Genomic DNA, 17,572 nt, shown 5'->3' with positions numbered 1-17,572 from the left:
TATTTATTAAGCCTATTAGTATAACTTAGAACTAGTATAGTCTAAAGCGCGTTCTAAAGGCTATCTTCTATTCTTCTTTAGGTACTATACGTACTACGTAGAAGGCGTCCTATAGGTCGATCTTCGAATACTATATAGAACCTATAAGTCGGTTCTTTATTTCTTCGATATTTAGTAACGGATATTAGTTCTTAATTATTATTAAGTTTAGTCGTCTATAGTTAATAACTATAAGTAGTTTTCCTTCTTTTTTTAGAATAAATATTAAGGGTAAAGCGGTAGGTAATTAGGATTTCTCGATCTATCTTCTAGATAGGTTCTTATCTATCTAGCTTGGCTACTCTTCTAGCTCTCGTTATAATAGTACGTAAAGTAGTCCCTATAGTAGTTCCTTACTAGACTAGATTAGTATCTTATAATTATATAGTCTATATATAGGCAAGGCCGCGAGCTCTATCTCTTCCTAAAAGAGGCGTTTCTATTATATAAACTCCTTAGAGATTCCTAAAGGTACGTTCTTATCCTCTTTCGCTCTAACTTATTAATCCGGTAGATCTATTCTAGTATCTATTAAGCTTAAGCTACTACGTAGCTCCTATTTCGGTTATTAACTAGCTATATATATATACTATCGTTCCTTATCTACCGCTAAACTCCGCCGGCGTATAGGTTCGATATCGATAACGTATACGTATCGTTTAAATATAAGTACTTTCGTTTTCTACTCTATATATAGGTTATAACGTTCTAACTAAGGCGTACCTAAAACGATATCGTATCTAGCTATAGGTACGATATCTAGGACTATCGTCTCGTAGTACTATTATATCGTTAGAGATAGTAGTATCGTTTTACTATCTACGTCGGGTAGGGATAAGCTATTAACGGCTATTAGCTCGTACCTGCTATCTTTCTTTCCCTAGGTTACGATCCTATATCGTTATACGAATTAGGCTAATATAAACGTTCTACTAGCTCTAGAGTCGCTTATTACTATTATTTCGTATCCTTATATAATATATTTAGTACGTAGGACTATTACTAAAGTCTATTAAATATTCGTATTATTAAGTTCCTATAATCTATTCTTACCGACGGGCTCTCCTAGTTTTTTATCTCTTAAGCTACTAGAAGCTCGGGGTCCTTAAGGTAGACTTCCTAATTAAGGGGTCCGTCCTTAGCCTATAACGTAATTCTTCCTTTTTCGATATTTGTCGATACTAGTCCTCTAGTTAATAGTAGTAGTTTACTAAAGACTTATCCCTTCTATACTAGTAGTAGTAGGGACCTATAAGTCGTCGCGTACGTCTACTTACGTAATATATCCTTATATTACTAAACTATCTCTTATTCTATAATAAGGTTATTTTACTAGCTCTCTTATATTATATAGATCTCGTCGAATCGCTATACGAGTACCTTAACGTAGTCCCGTATATTCTTACTAATATAGATCCCGTCTAGGGCGTAATATCCTCTAGATCCGTCGAACTTGCTTCCTATTAGGGGTATATCTTATATATAGGGTTATCCTCCTTTAAGGTTAATTTATCGGTAGTCCTAAAATTCTTTCCGTAGGTTATTAACTAGTAAGTCGAAGTTGTTTCGATATAGTCGTCGTTTCCCCTATATCTTTAGGAAGACTTCTTCGTATCGTCTAACTATCGTAAGAATTATTTGTCTAATTAGTTCTAGCGCGTTAACGCTAAAGTTAAGTAATTTATTATCGCTATCGTTATCGTCGTTAGTATACTTATAGTCTAATAACTTAGGCGTGTCCTTATAACCGTCCTTAGAGTCCGGTATAATAGGGGTTAGCGTAGAGCTTCCCTAATCGTATATTACGACTAATTATCTTAATTCTTCTTTATCGTCGGATTCCTCCTCCTAAAGTTGTTATATTTCTTATAGGGTTATATCCTCCTACCTAAGTAGAGGTAGAGACCTTCCTTAGGCGTAATTACTATCGTCTCTATCCTACTATAGTTGCCGTTATCGAACTAATGCTAGTTCGAATATAGAGGGCTAATACGTAGTACTATTAGATCCCTATAATTCCGTTAAATTAAATTCTCGACGAGGCTTACTCGAGAACTATTCTAAGTCAACTTTACTCGAGTAGTAAGTCGTATAGAAGTTATTATATACCTATAGTATAAGGGGTTAGAGCTCGTTAGACGAGTAAGTTCTAAGCGATAGGTTAGGTAAGTAACTACTCTAAGGTTTAACCTTTTAGCGGGTTAGTAACTTAGGTTAAATACAAACTACCTATATAGAAAACGTTTATTCTATATATATAGAAGATTCGTATCTCGACTAATCCGACTAATTATAGCGTAGTTAGTTTAGTTAGTCGTATCTAATTTAAATAATCGAAGGAGTATTAGTTATATTAGTTATAGAAGCGGAAGCCTCCGCTCCTATCTTCCTATCTACTCGCTTACCCTACTAATTATTATAATAGTATCTATAATAATAGGTATATAATACCTATTAAAAGGTTACTAAGATCTTATACCTACTTACTTACTTAGGGATTTACCTAATTAACGAGCTCTAATTCTAGTATACTATAGATATATAATAGCTAATATTTAAGCTAGATATAAATAGATAAGCTAGTAGAAGTCTTCTACTATAAGTTACTACTACTATTTAAGTATTACTTATCTAATATATAGTATTTATTACTAAATTCTAATCTATAGTAGAAAGGTAGATTATACTTTCTAGAAGGCTTATAGATCCTTTTCTCTTTCGATGCCCTTACTTAGCTTTAAGACTATATAATTAAAGACTTAGTCTTACCTTTATAGTATAAAATTCTTAGAGACTATTAAGCTTAAATAATAGCGCTACTAACCTAGCTAACTCTATCTAGGGTTGGAGTAGTAGCGTTCTAAACCCTAGGACAAACTATTATAAGATATAATACTAGTCTAGGGCTTAGGAATAGTCGCCGACTTCTTCGGGCACTATCGGGCACTTAAGCGAAGAGAGTATTAGTAACCCTATATATGTCTCACCAACCTATACAAACATATAATCCTTAACAGAGCAGCAACAGCATAAGAGCAAATCTTCCATTGATGCTGTTGAGGCACAGCATCACGACATCTATCCTCTGGCTTATGCTGAACGATCTACAAGTACAATGTCCGAGCAAAATCGATTGAAATCTCAATTCCAGCATTGGTAAGTCTTTTGACTTGTCAAGACATGCTGTCTCGGCATAGGTCACTGCTGACGAGAATCATTAGCTCAAAAGGAACACAGGGTTCACGTTGGACTGAGCTATGGATAAGCGGAGAACAAGGGCTGTGGGACCGTGGGGAACCCTCGCCCGCACTAGTGCGATATCTACAAAGTCCCGAGATGTCTGATCCTTTCACAAAGCGATACACACGGTCCGATGCGAGCTCTTGTGCCGGTGGGCAGCCCTGCAAAGTGAAGTTTGTTCGGCGAGCTGATGTGTTCGGTAGGGCTGTGGCACCGGGTATGACCCGGTGATGCTTGCACAGCATGGCTTCGAAACGTGGGGCCTGGAGCTGTCTGCACAGGCTGTGCAAGCCGCCGAAAAATATGCTCGCAATGCAGACCAACAATTAAATCTTGTACCACGTAGGGAACAAATCGTGCCAGGGCAGGCCAGGTTTCTACAGGGAGATTTCTTCTCGCACAAGTGGCAAGCATCCTTGCCATTCGAAGCGGCCCAATTTGACCTGGTTTATGATTATACAGTAGCCTGGCAAGTGCTTCATTGCCACGGAATAGCTTCACTAACTTTCTGATTCCTTAGTTCTTGTGCGCTCTGCTCCCCGAGAGCAGGGAAGACTGGGCGACCCGTATGGCGGAGTTGGTAAAGCCCGGGAAGTTTCTCGTATGCCTGGAGTTCCCATTATGGAAGGACAATGAGTCGCCTGGGCCACCCTGGGGAATGACCGGTGTGTATTGGAATCTCTTAGCAGAGGGTATCGATGGCTTGCCGTCCCTAGTCGACGGAAGTAAAGCCGGAAAAGGGAAAGGGAAATTCGACAGAGTACAGTATATTAAGCCTGCGGTATCGTACAAGCAGGGCAGAGGAACAGATATGATAAGTGTTTGGCGACGTAAAGCGTAGGAAGAAGGTTGGACACCAGCGTAGTCCACATCAAAAGAGTCGCAATAATCATACGGCAATTGGAAGGTGGAAGTACTAGGATCGATACGCTCCAATCTGATGTGGGCAATCTGTCTCCAATAGAATGAGACTTATGGCCAGGTGAAGCTGTGGATCATACAATTAGTCAGGCTCTTGAACATCCTGTCCCAAAATATTTTGTGTCCACAGACCTTTGAGTCAATCGAAGGTGATGTCTAGATGAAAGCTCCATTGTACCGAGAGCGGGTAAGTACTGAGCATCGACTCCATGTGCTTATCACGCCGTGGTGTATATGAGTGCCACATCACAACCCGATTTGACGAAGAGTTGCCATCGAAGCCATGCGACTTGCAGTATACTCTTTGTCACAATGGCCCCTGCTGATAGATTCTGTGTAGCTTTATTGACCTATGCAATTTTACATTCTGGTGCTTGTGCCTCACGTTCCCAGACCTTCGCAGGCAGTAAATTACTGAGACAAGAGTTCTCTTCGTTCGACGATATCGCCCATGGATGTGACTGTTGTAATTTGTAGATATGATTGCATTCTCAGTCAGACTACCCGGATATCGTATCCAAAAATTGGTCTTGGAGATCTTCGAGGACTGGACACATTGTCAGCACAACAGACTCTTTTGTACTTACTACGGCATCTTCGATAGGAGGCACATACATTTCGACCAATCGAAGTCACTCAAGTCTATAGGTATAGCAGGATCAGTACCGCTATACTGTTGTGGAGTGTCGCCTGTAGTGATCGTGTTCTGATCGCCAATTGCGGCTGTTTCAGTGACGTGAAAGACCTGAGCCGCCACTGGACGGAGGCGTCGTAGCGCGCAGAGTCCCAGCTCCCAGGTCCTACCAATAGACTTGATCACACCCATAGCCATGGTGACCGAATCCTGATATTCAATAAGTGAGCCCTGCGGAGCCGCCGCCGCAGCGGAGAGCTGGGCCGCGCAAGCAAAGACAAGACAGCAGACGGTCAGCGGAGAGTGTGTATTTGTAGGCAAAGCTGCTAATGAAATAATCTCATTTGCCGACGCCTGTGCTTTCAGTGCAGATTGTTGCGAAGCAGGGGATATGCTTGTCATGTTCGAGACGCATGAGGCTTGGATCGTGAGCGGTAAGCCGCTGCGAGGGAGGTGTGTCAGTATAGCCGCTAGGTGGACGAAAAGCTGCGCTTGTAACATTAGCTCGTCAACGTGCCCGTCCTGCCTGACCGCACTTGATTTTTCTTGTGGTAGATGATGGAGCCAACTGGATATTGCATTGTCCATAGCTTTCATACTGCTTGGTGAGACAACATCATCGGCTTTGGTGTTGAAGGATCGCGAAATTGCCCGCACTGCCTCAATGCGGTGCGCGTACGAGCTAAAGTCGGGCTCCGGTTCGAAGAATACCCTTGCTGAGTATTGTGCTGGCAATGGGTTGTTGTGCAGCGTCACTCCCTTACTATACAAAGAATCCTCGCAGGGGAGGCAGGGTGTTGACACTATGTTACCACATCGGAACATGCTAGAATGGTGTAGCATGATCATGAAGGCTTCGATCACCCAAAGCTCCCACCATGTCCGCCTTGCACTTTCTGCTATGATGGCGTCGGCGGGCTTTAGATCGTCACTGTCGGTCATATACAAAGCTCCGCCCAGTGCACCGTCGATTGCCTTTTTGAGATACTGCGCGCTTTCCTGAAGCTCGTTCTGGCCGTGGAAGGCAATCGCTAGCAACAGACAAGCCTGGATGATTTCGAGATTGGAAGGATCCGCGGTTGCAAGCTCTCCGATGGCCCTTGCTTTGAGTAAGGCGGAAGAGCCTGGGGCATCTGAGAGGCTCCCAATGAATTGCATTGCCATTTTGAGCCCAGAACAATAGGAAATTACACCGGCATGGCTTTCCGGCAACAGGAACGGGTGGAGCGGGTGGAAGTGCTTGTAGTACGCAGAAAGATGATCGACTGCGCGGTACTCAGAAGGCAGATAAATTTGGTCGGAAGTAGACTGAGAAGCAGGCGAGTTCGAGGCCGGTGTGCCTAGCACAGGTCCTGGGTGAGATGTGACCAATAAGCGAGAATCGGCATCCAGAATAGAAGATGCGACGAGTGGTTCCACTCCAGAGTCTTTGATGTGTTCACTATCGGACTGAGAAGCATGTGCTCGGCGGGTTCGGCCTCGGCGGCTAGGAGCGTACCGACATTGGAGCTGCTGTCGTGCACATCGAAAGCATATTGGCTGGTGTCCGCTACACCTGAGATGCTTATGGCGGCACTCGAGGCAAGCTAGGCTACTCGGTCTGACGCTGGACGGTAGAGGCGATGTGGAAGTGTACATGATCGGAAAACGGGTGGAGGAGGGAGTGGTTTCATCGAGCCTAGAGGAATAGGAGTGTGGTTGTGAGTATGAAGCTATGTCATTCCGTTCGTCGCAGTGTCCGCCAAGCCAGAGTGGCGACGGCCCGAAGAAAGCGGGATCGTATGCAGCATGCTGTTTACTGCCGTCTCGGGCTTCAAAACTAGTCTCCACAAGGGCCTTGACCGGAGTTGCTTGCTCTAGGCCAGTAGAAGCGACAGAGTAGTGTGATACCACTGATCATGACGAAATGTAGAAATTGCTGAGAAGATAAGCCTTCTGTCAAGCCGTCATAATTTGCAAACATTAGGGCTACTCTCAGAACAGCCGAGCACAGCCTTATAGTGTTGGTTGGCTTCGATCCAAGCAGGGGAGCAATATGCAACCCAAGGCTCATGGACCTCTAGATCTATTACATACAAGAGGTTCTAGCGGGAGTTGGACTCCTTCACATTCTCAATGTCGCTTGCATGAGCAAGCGAACAAGAATTCCGGCACCAAATATTCCCGCCAGAGTCACGAGACTTGACATGGACAGCGCGCTTACGCCGGAGAGACCATGGCCGGAAGTACATCCACCTCCCAGTCGCGCTCCAAACACCATGATGAAGCCTCCAATCAGCGCTTGCCAGACTGAGATGTGTGGTTGCGCATGGGAAAAGTTGTCGCCGACTGCTGCTTTACCCAAGGCAACACTGCTTGCACTTATGGCAGCAGCAATCACTATAGCCTTCGGTATCTTGCTTGGTTTCGGATTCCTATCGATGTGAAAGGTCTGTAGAATATAACGCCCAGCGTCCTCATATGCTGTTGATACGCCCAGAGGCGCCGAGGTCAGCAGGAGTGATACCGCTTGTGAGCCGCCAATAGCCAGCCCGCCGACGCTAGACCATGGGCCCGTAGCAGGGAGCCAGATTTGCGACGTCAGCAGTAGTCCAGCGGTCATGATACCAAGTATAGCGTATACGATCCCTTCGTGGATTCCAGCTTGTGGAATTGTCCGCTTGACGATGTCTGTGGCTTGTGGTCGTAAACGCGGTAGAATCTTGGGCGAGACATGGCAGTAGGCCATTCCGCCTAGTAAGGCTCCCAATGCTGTTGGTCTAGCAGACGGGATGCCTTGAGCCAACTGTACAAGCACTGTGCCCAGACACGCTCCCGTCAAAGCCATGCCGGTACCGACCATCGCCCCACCAACGAGATTACTTCCATATGTCCATCGAGAGCCTAGTGGTGCGTTGGGCTTTACGGGACGCTGTACGAATCCAAGTTTTTCGAGTGCGAGCATAACCAGTCTACGCGAACAGTCAGCGATTTCTCACTCGAATGACGTTTGGTTGGGTTGCATACGCGCTTGAGCCTACAGCTGTTGCGAAGACTTGCAGCATGTAGAAGTTCTTTAGATCGAATTGCTCGAGAATGATCGAGGGAAGGAATACACCAGAGGTCGTCAATGCAGCACCGAAAAGCGCGCCCGTAATGATCTGTTCTGCGTCTTCAAGCAACATGTTGTCAATTAATCGAGCCAAAAAGGAAAGAATATGACCAATTTTCAAGCTGTGACTTTTGAATAGTCGAAGCACAAGGCGAAGGGATTACAACACATATGTGCGATTGTGTACACGGGCACAACAGCTCAGAAAGCCGGATCTGCGGTGATGTTGCCACACCGCCGATCTCAAGACCCCGAGGTCGCCGACATGGGATTCGGCGACCTGAACCACGGATGTGAGAGACAGTAATCATTAATGTAGCCTCATATTGGAGAGTGGAGACGGCGCATGATAAAGCAAGTGGCGATTGACGAGTATACATATAGCTGTGTATTCTCCAATTTGAACACAAGTACGGCAAATCCACAAGGCTGTTAAGGAAGAGCACTAAAGATGACAACCACCTTATCCACACTCTCACTGGAGCCACAAATTTACACCCTACATGAGCCAGTCACCGGCACTTGGCAGTACATCATCGGCGACCAGCAGACTCATCACGCCGCCGTAATCGACTCTGTATTGGACTACAACAAGGAGACAGGAGTCATCGGGTCCGAGTCAGCCGATGGACTACTCGAAGTGATTCAAACGCAGGGTTATCAAGTTCAATGGATACTGGAGACACATGCTCACGCCGACCACCTGTCCGCCTCGAGGTACATCCAGGAGAGCTTGATACAACGTGGCCAGAAAGCTCCCTTGGTTGGAATCGGCCAACGCATCAATCAAGTCCAGCAGACTATGGCAGATATCTACAAGATACCACAGTCGGAGCTGCAGAATACTTTCGACCAGACCTTCACCGACGACAGCTCCTTCTTCATTGGCGCGCTCGAAGCTCGCGTCGTCCACCTCCCAGGCCACACACCCGATCACGTCGGCTACATCATAGGCCACAACATATTTACTGGAGACTCAATGTTCAATCCTGACGTGGGCTCCGCACGGTGCGACTTTCCAGGCGGTTGCGCGACCGAACTTTACGATTCCATGCAAAAGTTGCTCGCCTTTCCTCCGGACTACAGACTGTATACCGGCCACGACTATCCGCCCAAGGATCGCATGATCGATGGCAAAGTTCTGTCAATCCCTATATCTTATACAACCGTAGGGGAGCAGATGGCATCGAACAAGCACGTCAAAACTGGTACCAAGAAACAGGATTTCGTGCGGTGGCGAGCGGAGAGGGACGATACACTATCCGAGCCCAAACTACTGCGGCAATCAATGCACGTAAACGTTAGAGGTGGACGTCTTCCGGCAACAGCAGTAGATGGCTTCAAGATCTCATCGGTGCCTGAGAGGGTTGCATTCGCCAAAATATAAAGATGGATAGCACTATCAATCGCGTGACCAGAATCGGTATCGTAGTCGTGTTGTGATCTTGACAGAGCAGAAACTTTACATCTGCAGCCCTACCAAGACAGTGAAGAGGTAGAAAATCTTCGAAACATCTGCTGTGCAAGATACACTCCCTATGTCGCTTGACTCTCTACCTCTTGCGAATTGCAGCACTCAATCCCTTCGTCTACCTTGACCAGCTTATGATCACTTCTAAGATTTCTACGCAATCGGCCAGTGTACAAAGGCCGTGAATGTATATAGCTTCTAATTACACTATATTTAGCTCCGATCTTGAGCATCGACAGACTGATAAAAGACCACAGGCTTTTGCACTGCAATCAATGACCAAGGAGATGCTAATACCCAGAGCAAGTAGTATATTCAGCAGATGGCGAGCAAAGCAGGCAGAACGTGGCGTGATCTGATGGGCATGTCGAGAGGCAGTCAACGATCGAATTAAGCATCGCGAGAAGCGCAAAGCCCGAGGATGCGTTCTCTTTGGCATCAACTCATGCTAACTAAGTATATTGATGAATGTCCTGATGGCGCAGCAGCGCCACATCGTGCCAGCTTCACGTGGTGTGAGTACCGATTGCGTGGAATTGGAGGAGCTTGACTGTCTCTGACCGCGGCATACTAGTAGGAGCATCTTGTGTGAAGCTATACGGTTTACACGTGCGCTGCGCTGGTGACACTGTAGATCAAGGCGCTAAACACCATTGCTAAAAGCTATTGGCCGGGTAGCCTTACCCGAGTTGAGAAATAATGTGACGGTGACGAGACCTTTCCCAGCACCGCACACAAGCAGAGTGTGGCCCGAGCCCACGATTTTGTAGATGAAAGCACCAACAAAGCTTCCCGCTATTAATACGATCAAAAACGCCGCTCGTCGATCCCTTGGGCGGTTCTGTAACGCTATAAGTCCCGGGTCGATCAAAAGATCAACCCATGCTGCCGTTGCCATTGCCGTAGTAATTTCAGGTATCTTCATCGGCCGCATTGACGCGACTTGAGCGCCAGACGAGAAGGCGAGTAGGGCTACGCTTCCTAAAGCTGCAGTATCGAAGCCCTGGTTATCGTTCCAGATTTGGATCGCTGCCGCGCCAAAGGCCATAACCGTTTGTAGGAAGTGGCTAAAGAGTAGCCAGTATCTACGGCGAGGCCCGACGTAGTTGGCAATCTGACCGGTCAAAAGAGCACTGGCGACGAAACATCCTAGGCTCGTTGCGATGTTGGGCAGACTAAATAGATCCTTATTGCCTAGTCTCGCAGCGCCAATAGCTAGTACTACCGAGTTCCCGGTCTGATTCGAGTCGAAGCAATGGAAGTCAGGGAAGCTAATGACGTCCTGAATGCCGGTGACAAAGGTAAGAAGAATCAGCTGAAGTTCGATTAGCTTATCGACGCGGAGGTCCGTTGTCAGGTAATTCTTGACAGAGTTCGTAGTTGGGATACGAAGACCTTAGACCAATGTTAATACTATGTTTGTGCATGACCAGAGTGAGTGGCACGACCTACGAGGACATTGTAAGGCGGAGCGGCGTAGTGGCATGTGCTCTTGAAGTTTCGATTCTGACATAGGATAATGGTCGTAGGAAAGGCGTGAAACTATACGGAGAAGCCATTTACATTGACGTGGTGTTTAACTATCATCTGGAATATAGGAAGCGTAGTACGGTAGCTCCATTCCCATTAGCCTAGTCGTCGAGGGTGGCGTATTGTCGCCGATCTTGTGTTCGGCGACTCGGAAGCACCTAACGATTCAGGGTTTGTCGCGTGGTGCTGCGGGGATCTACCGAATTGCGCCGATACCGAATTCCGGTCGCCGACTTGGTTTTCCTACGCCTAGGGGTGTTAGCTTACTATTAGTCGGAGTAGCTTACACGTGAGTTATACTTATTATAAGTTATACTATAAATAAGTGCTTATAGATTTTATCTCGCCTTACCTAATTAGAAAGTTATAGAGTAAGTTTTACTAGCTATATATCTATATATATCTTAATATTAGAATAATAACTTATATAATTTAGCTATTACTAATTCTCTTTAGGAAAGAATAGACTATATAAGAGCTTAAGATCTTTCTCTAGTAGCCTATTAGAGGCTTTATTAGTACTAGAATTAGTATTATAAGTATATAATATTAAATATAGAAATAAGAGAATAAGGACTAGTTGTTTTAGCCTTAAAGAGAAAGAGCGCGGAAGTACGCGCTTTAAGAATATATAACTAACTAGAGTTGCTAGACTTTAGTTAGATATATAACCGACCGATATACTAACCGACTAGTTAGCTAGGATTATATACCTATAGTATAAGAGGGTTAGAGCTCGTATTATATACCTACAGTATAAGAGGGTTTAGAGCTCGTTAGACGAGTAAGTTCTAAGTAATAGGTTAGGTAATAGACTACTCTAAGGTTTAACCTTTTAGTAGGTTAGTAATTTAGGTTAAATACAAACCACCTATATAAGAAACATCTATTCTATATATATAGGAGATTTGTATCTTAACTAATCTAACTAATTATAGCGTAGTTAGTTTAGTTAGTAGTCTAATCCGGCTAATTAAAGGAGTATTAGTTATATTAGCTATAGGAGCGGAAGCCTCCGCTCCTATCTTCCTATCTACTTGCTTACCCTACTAATTATCGTAATAGTATTTATAATACTATCCCCTTCTATACTAGTTCCGTCCTCGGAACCTTAAGTAATAGAGATCCGCTATTTTAGTAATTCTATAAGCTTTATTATACCTCTAATATCTTCTACTTAATACTAGATCTAACTCTTATTAAAGGTTACGACTAGTACTAAAATAGCTCCTTACTCTAGTTATCGAAATACGAAGGTAAAGCTAGATAATCTAAAACTAAAGTATATAATTAGCGCGAAATCGAAGCGCTATTCTAAGTATATATAAAAAGGTTATACTAACTATAATATAACCTTAACCGCTCCTTAGTAGATTAGGCTTCGTAAGATATAGAATAAGCTATAGAGAGAGTTAGAGTAGCTTAAAGAAGAAGAGATTTCTTTATTATAGTAGCTTACTACGAGGCGATAAAAGAAGGTTTAGGTACGTAAGTAGCTTTAGCTTACTAAGAATTAAATAGACGATACGGTTAGTAAAGAGCTTAATAATCTAGAGGTCGCTAATAATATTAAGGCGTTATTACTTCTATTATTAGAAAAGAGTATTAAGGTAGAGGTATTACCTTAGCTAGTTTATAGTATCTTTAAAATAAGTTCTAGCGAATAGGCTAGGCTTTAGAAGTTATCTAATAACTTCTAGAATAATATTATAGCTACGCTATTAGCTAATACTAGTAGAATCTCTAAAGAAGTTTCTAGTAGTTCTTAAGGTAAGTTTTAGGTTCCTATATACTATCTTTATTAAGGTATCCTTTCTATTTAACTAAGTATTTCTAATCTCTTTTCTTTAAAATTTCTTTTACTTTCTATTCCTAGTTTTTTTAGGATTTATAGTAGAATATTATTTAAAGCGTAGTATCTAGGTACGCTAGTTTAAGGAGAGAAACGTAGAATATAGAGTATACTCTAGTATCTCTAGGTAGTTTAAGTTAGTAGTTAAGTTCGCCTTTTTTTTTAAAGATTAGAAATAGTCCGACCTTTATATAATCTAATTTCTTTATTCCTTTTTTAGTTTTTAGGTTCTTTATTAGAACGTATACCTTATTTCCTATTCTTAGCTAAGGTACCGTTTTTAAGGCTTTAAATCTTATTCTTATAAGTATTTACTAAGATTTAGTAATATTTTATTATAGTTTACTATAGACGTCCCTTAGTATAGAGGCTTTAACTAAAGCTTTTTTAGATACTAGTCCTTCGCGTAGTTCTATAAATAGGTTCGGGTCCTTACTATAGTAGCTTAGAATAGCGATTCGCTAATAGTCTTAGAGGTATTATTATTAAGTATAACCTAGGCTATTAGTAGCTTTTCTACCTAGTTATTTTAGACTAGACTTATATAGTATCTAAGGTATAGCTTAAGATTTTAGTTTATTTTCTTAGTTTAATCGTCTATTTCTAGATAGAATACTATAAATAGCCTATATTTAAGTCCTATTATAGTAATAAGTATTTTCTAGTAGTTCGATATAAACTTAGTATCTTTATTAGTAATAAAACCTTTAGTATCCTATAGTAGTATATAAGGCGATCGAGTATAAGGTAGCCTAACTATAGGGCCGTAATCGTCTTACTATAAAGAATAAAGTATATATACTTAGTTAGCCTATTAACTATAACTAGGATACCGTCGTAGTATACTTCTATTATTAGGTTAGGTAACTTAAAAAGATCTATTTTAAAGTTTATTATAACTTCTTCTTATAGCTTTTTAAGTAGTTACTAGAATTATAGGTTACTATACTTTATATAGCGCGAAGACTTATTCTTATTATAACTAATATACTTCTTAATATATTCTAAGACCTTTCGTCTTATATCTAAAAAGGTAAAGTTCTATTAAATATATTCTATTATTTAAGTAATACTTAAGTAACTATAGTCTTTTCTATTATAGTAATCTTATAGATAGTTGTTCTTTTTAAGTAGTAGTACCTTATACTTACTATATTTAACTAGAAATTCTTCGTTATTATTCTATAGAACTTAAAGAGTTATATTAAACTTTTAGATCTTTATACTAAGGCTTCCGTTCTTATTAACCTTTAGTATCTACTTTAGTTTAGGCTCGTTACTCTTTATATAGTCGCTTCGTCTACTTAACGTATTAGCGCGCCTATTATCTTTTTCTAGAGTATAAATAATATTAAACTTATATTATCTAAGTAGCTCTAACTATTAATATTATTATCTTAAAAGATTTTTAGTAATTATAAAGAATTATAGATTCTTATAATCTAAGTAGATAATTAGTTCTATAGCTCCTTTATAATATATTCTTTAGTATTATAATACTATAATAATTATAAGTAGTTCTTTATTATAGATCTTATAGTTTTATTTTACTAACGTTATCTTTCTTAAAAAGTATATAATTAGATATTAGTTTTTATTATACTCCTATATAAGGTAAGTACTAATAGTAAAGTTAGAGGTATTAATTTCTATTATAATATTTTGTTCTAGATTAAATATAGTAAGTATTAGTATAGATATACTAACTTCCTTTAGTCTTTAGAAGGCTTACTTCTATATCTTCGTCTAGTTCTATTAAATATTCTTCTTCGTTAAGTTAGTTAAGAGTATAGTAATTCTTAAGTAGTCTTTAATAAATTTCTAGTTATAGTTAGCTAGTCCGAGAAATATTTAACGTCCTAGACTATTATTAGAGTAGGCTATTTTATAATTAACTTAATCTTCTCTAGATCTATATAAATACTATTAACTCTAATAATAAAGCCTAAAAAGTCGACCTTTTTATAAAAGAACTTATACTTCTTAGGTATAGTTTTAAAGCCTAACTTACTAAGGCGTTCGAGTACTTTACTAACGTATCTAGCGTATAGTTCTTAAGAACTATTTATAAAGATAAGTATATCGTCTATATAGGCGATTACTATAATATTAAGGACGTCGCGTAGAGCGTTATTAATAACCTCTTAGTATATTATTAGCGTATTTATTAGGCCTATTAGTATAACTTAAAATTAGTATAGTCTAAAGTATATTCTAAAGGCTATTTTCTATTCTTCTCTAGGTACTATATATACTACGTAGAAGGCGTCCTATAGGTCGATCTTTAAATACTATATAGAACCTATAAGTTAGTTCTTTATTTCTTTAATATTTAGTAGTAGATATTAGTTCTTAACTATTATTAAGTTTAGTTATCTATAGTTAATAACTATACGTAGTTTTCCTTCTTTCTTTAAAATAAGTATTAAGAGTAAAGTAGTAGGCGATTAGAATTTCTTAATCTATTCCTAGAATAGAGTTTTATCTATTTAGCTTCGCTACTCTTCTAGCTCTTATTATAATAATATATAAAGTAGTCTCTATAGTAGTTCCTTACTAGGCTAGATTAGTATTTTATAGTTCTATAGTCTATATATAAATAAGGCTACGAGCTCTATCTCTTTTTAAAAGAGGCGTTTCTATTATATAAACTTCTTAGAGATTTCTAAAGGTACGTCTTTATCCTACTTCGCTCTAACTTATTAATTTAGTAGATCTATTCTAGTATCTATTAAGCTTAGGCTACTACGTAGCTCCTATTTTAGTTATTAACTAGCTATATATATATACTATCGTTCCTTATCTACTACTAAACTCTACTAGTATATAGGCCCGATATTAATAACGTATACGTATCGCTTAAATATAAGTACTCTCGTTTTCTACTCTATATATAGGTTATAACGTTCTAACTAAGGCGTACCTAAAACGATATCGTATCTAGCTATAGATACGATATCTAGGACTATTATCTCGTAGTACTATTATATTATTAGGGATAGTAATATCGTTTTACTATCTACGTTAGGTAGGGATAAGCTATCGATAGCTATTAGCTCGTACCTACTATCTTTCTTTCTTTAGGTTACGATCCTATATCGTTATATAAATTAGGCTAATATAAACGTTCCGCTAGCTCTAGAGTCGATTATTACTATTATTTCGTACTCTTATATAATATATTTAGTACGTAGGACTATTACTAAAGTTTATTAAATATTTATATTATTAAGCTCCTATAATCTATTCTTACTAACGGGCTCTTCTAGTCTTTTATCTCTCGAGCTACTAGAAGCTTAGAGTTTTTAAGGTAAACTTCCTAATTAAGGGGTCTATCCTTTACCTATAATATAATTCTTCGTCTTTCGATATTTATCGATACTAGTCCTCTAATTAATAGTAATAGTTTACTAAAGACTTATCCTTTCTATACTAGTAGTAGTAGGGACCTATAAGTTGTTATATATATCTACTTACGTAACGTAGCTTTATACTACTAGATTATCTCTTATTCTATAATAAAGTCGTTTTATTAGTTCTCTTATATTATATAGATCTCGTCGAATCGCTATATAAGTATCTTAACGTAGTCTCGTATATTCTTACTAATATAGATCCTATCTAGGGCGTAATATCCTCTAGATCTATCGAACTTACTACCTATTAGGGGTATATCTCGTACGTAGTAGTATCCTCCGTCGAGGTTAACTTATCGGTAGTCCTAAATTTCCCTCTATAGGTTATTAAGTAGTAAGTCGAAGTTATTTCGATATAGTCGTCGTTTTCCTTATACCTTTAGGAAGACTTCCTAGTATTATCTAACTATTATAAGAATTATTCGTCTAATTAGTTCTAGTATATTAATACTAAAGTTAAGTAATTTATTATCGCTATCGTTATCGTCGTTAGTATATTCGTAGTCTAATAACTCGGGCGTATCCTTATAACTATCCTTAGAGTCTAGTATAATAGAGGTTAGCGTAAAGCTTCTCTAATCGTATATTATAACTAGTTATCTTAATTCTTCTTTATCGTTAGATTCCTTCTTTTAAGGTTATTATCTCTCTTATAGAGTTATATCCTCTTACCTAAGTAGAGGTAGAGACCTTCTTTAGGTATAAATACTATCGTCTCTATCCTACTATAGTTACCGCTATCGAACTAGTACTAGTACTAGTCCGAATATAGAGGGCTAATACGTAATACTATTAGATCTCTATAATTCCGTCGAATTAAACTCTCGACGAGGCTTACTTAGGAACTATCCTAAGTTTACCTTACTCGAGTAGTAAGTTATATAGAAGTCGCTATAATATCCTATCTAGTATAGTTATTTATATTCGTTATCTAGGTCCTTTCTAACGCTTTCTCCGATTCTTATTATCGTATCGTAGATAACGTAGATATCGTCCGTAGAGACTATTTCGAGTAGTTCGAGGAACTTATTCTCCTATTTAATAATTCCGTCCTTATAATTAGAGTATCGCTTCCTTATTAAGCTTATAATATTAGTAATTTTAGATTTCGTTTATTATATAGCGTTACTATTAGCTAATTCCTTACTAACGTATATTTCTAACTAAATAACGTTAATAGCTTTCTAAATATATTCGGTAAATAGATTATATCGTTCTATAACGTTAATCTTTATAGCGTTAACCTCCTTAAGATCCGCTCTATAGTTCTACTATAGTTATACCTTATAGCTATAGTAGTCTCGTACGTAGTATCCTTTCTTCCTATATAAATAGTACTTTAGTCCTTACTTCTTACCCTAGGCGTAGTTCTTACCCT

At 39.7% G+C, this 17,572-nt stretch overlaps 3 protein-coding genes across 3 annotated transcripts; 1 reads left to right on the top strand and 2 right to left on the bottom strand.

Moving 5' to 3' along the window:
* Positions 1-4,700: 4,700 nt before the first annotated feature.
* Positions 4,701-5,998, bottom strand: LTS14_010912 (uncharacterized protein; the record flags this gene model as incomplete). The annotated part of the gene is made up of 2 exons (XM_064843588.1): positions 4,701-4,747; positions 4,816-5,998. The coding sequence occupies 2 exons, from the start codon at positions 5,996-5,998 to the stop codon at positions 4,701-4,703; spliced, it is 1,230 nt and encodes a 409-aa protein (XP_064688836.1).
* Positions 5,999-6,938: 940 nt separating this feature from the next.
* LTS14_010911 (uncharacterized protein) lies at positions 6,939-7,998 on the bottom strand (the record flags this gene model as incomplete). Its single annotated transcript, XM_064843587.1, has 2 exons — positions 6,939-7,785; positions 7,841-7,998. 2 exons carry the CDS (start codon positions 7,996-7,998, stop codon positions 6,939-6,941), a joined length of 1,005 nt encoding a protein of 334 aa, XP_064688835.1.
* Positions 7,999-8,190: 192 nt separating this feature from the next.
* LTS14_010910 (uncharacterized protein) lies at positions 8,191-9,312 on the top strand (the record flags this gene model as incomplete). The annotated part of the gene is made up of 2 exons (XM_064843586.1): positions 8,191-8,218; positions 8,438-9,312. The coding sequence occupies 2 exons, from the start codon at positions 8,191-8,193 to the stop codon at positions 9,310-9,312; spliced, it is 903 nt and encodes a 300-aa protein (XP_064688834.1).
* Positions 9,313-17,572: the final 8,260 nt, after the last annotated feature.

The sequence above is a fragment of the Recurvomyces mirabilis genome, assembly GCF_035927965.1.
Source record: "Recurvomyces mirabilis strain CCFEE 5264 chromosome Unknown scaffold_57, whole genome shotgun sequence".
NCBI lineage: Eukaryota > Fungi > Ascomycota > Dothideomycetes > Mycosphaerellales > Teratosphaeriaceae > Recurvomyces > Recurvomyces mirabilis.
Note: the sequence above shows the minus strand (reverse complement) of the source record. Positions and strands in the feature narration are given on the sequence as shown.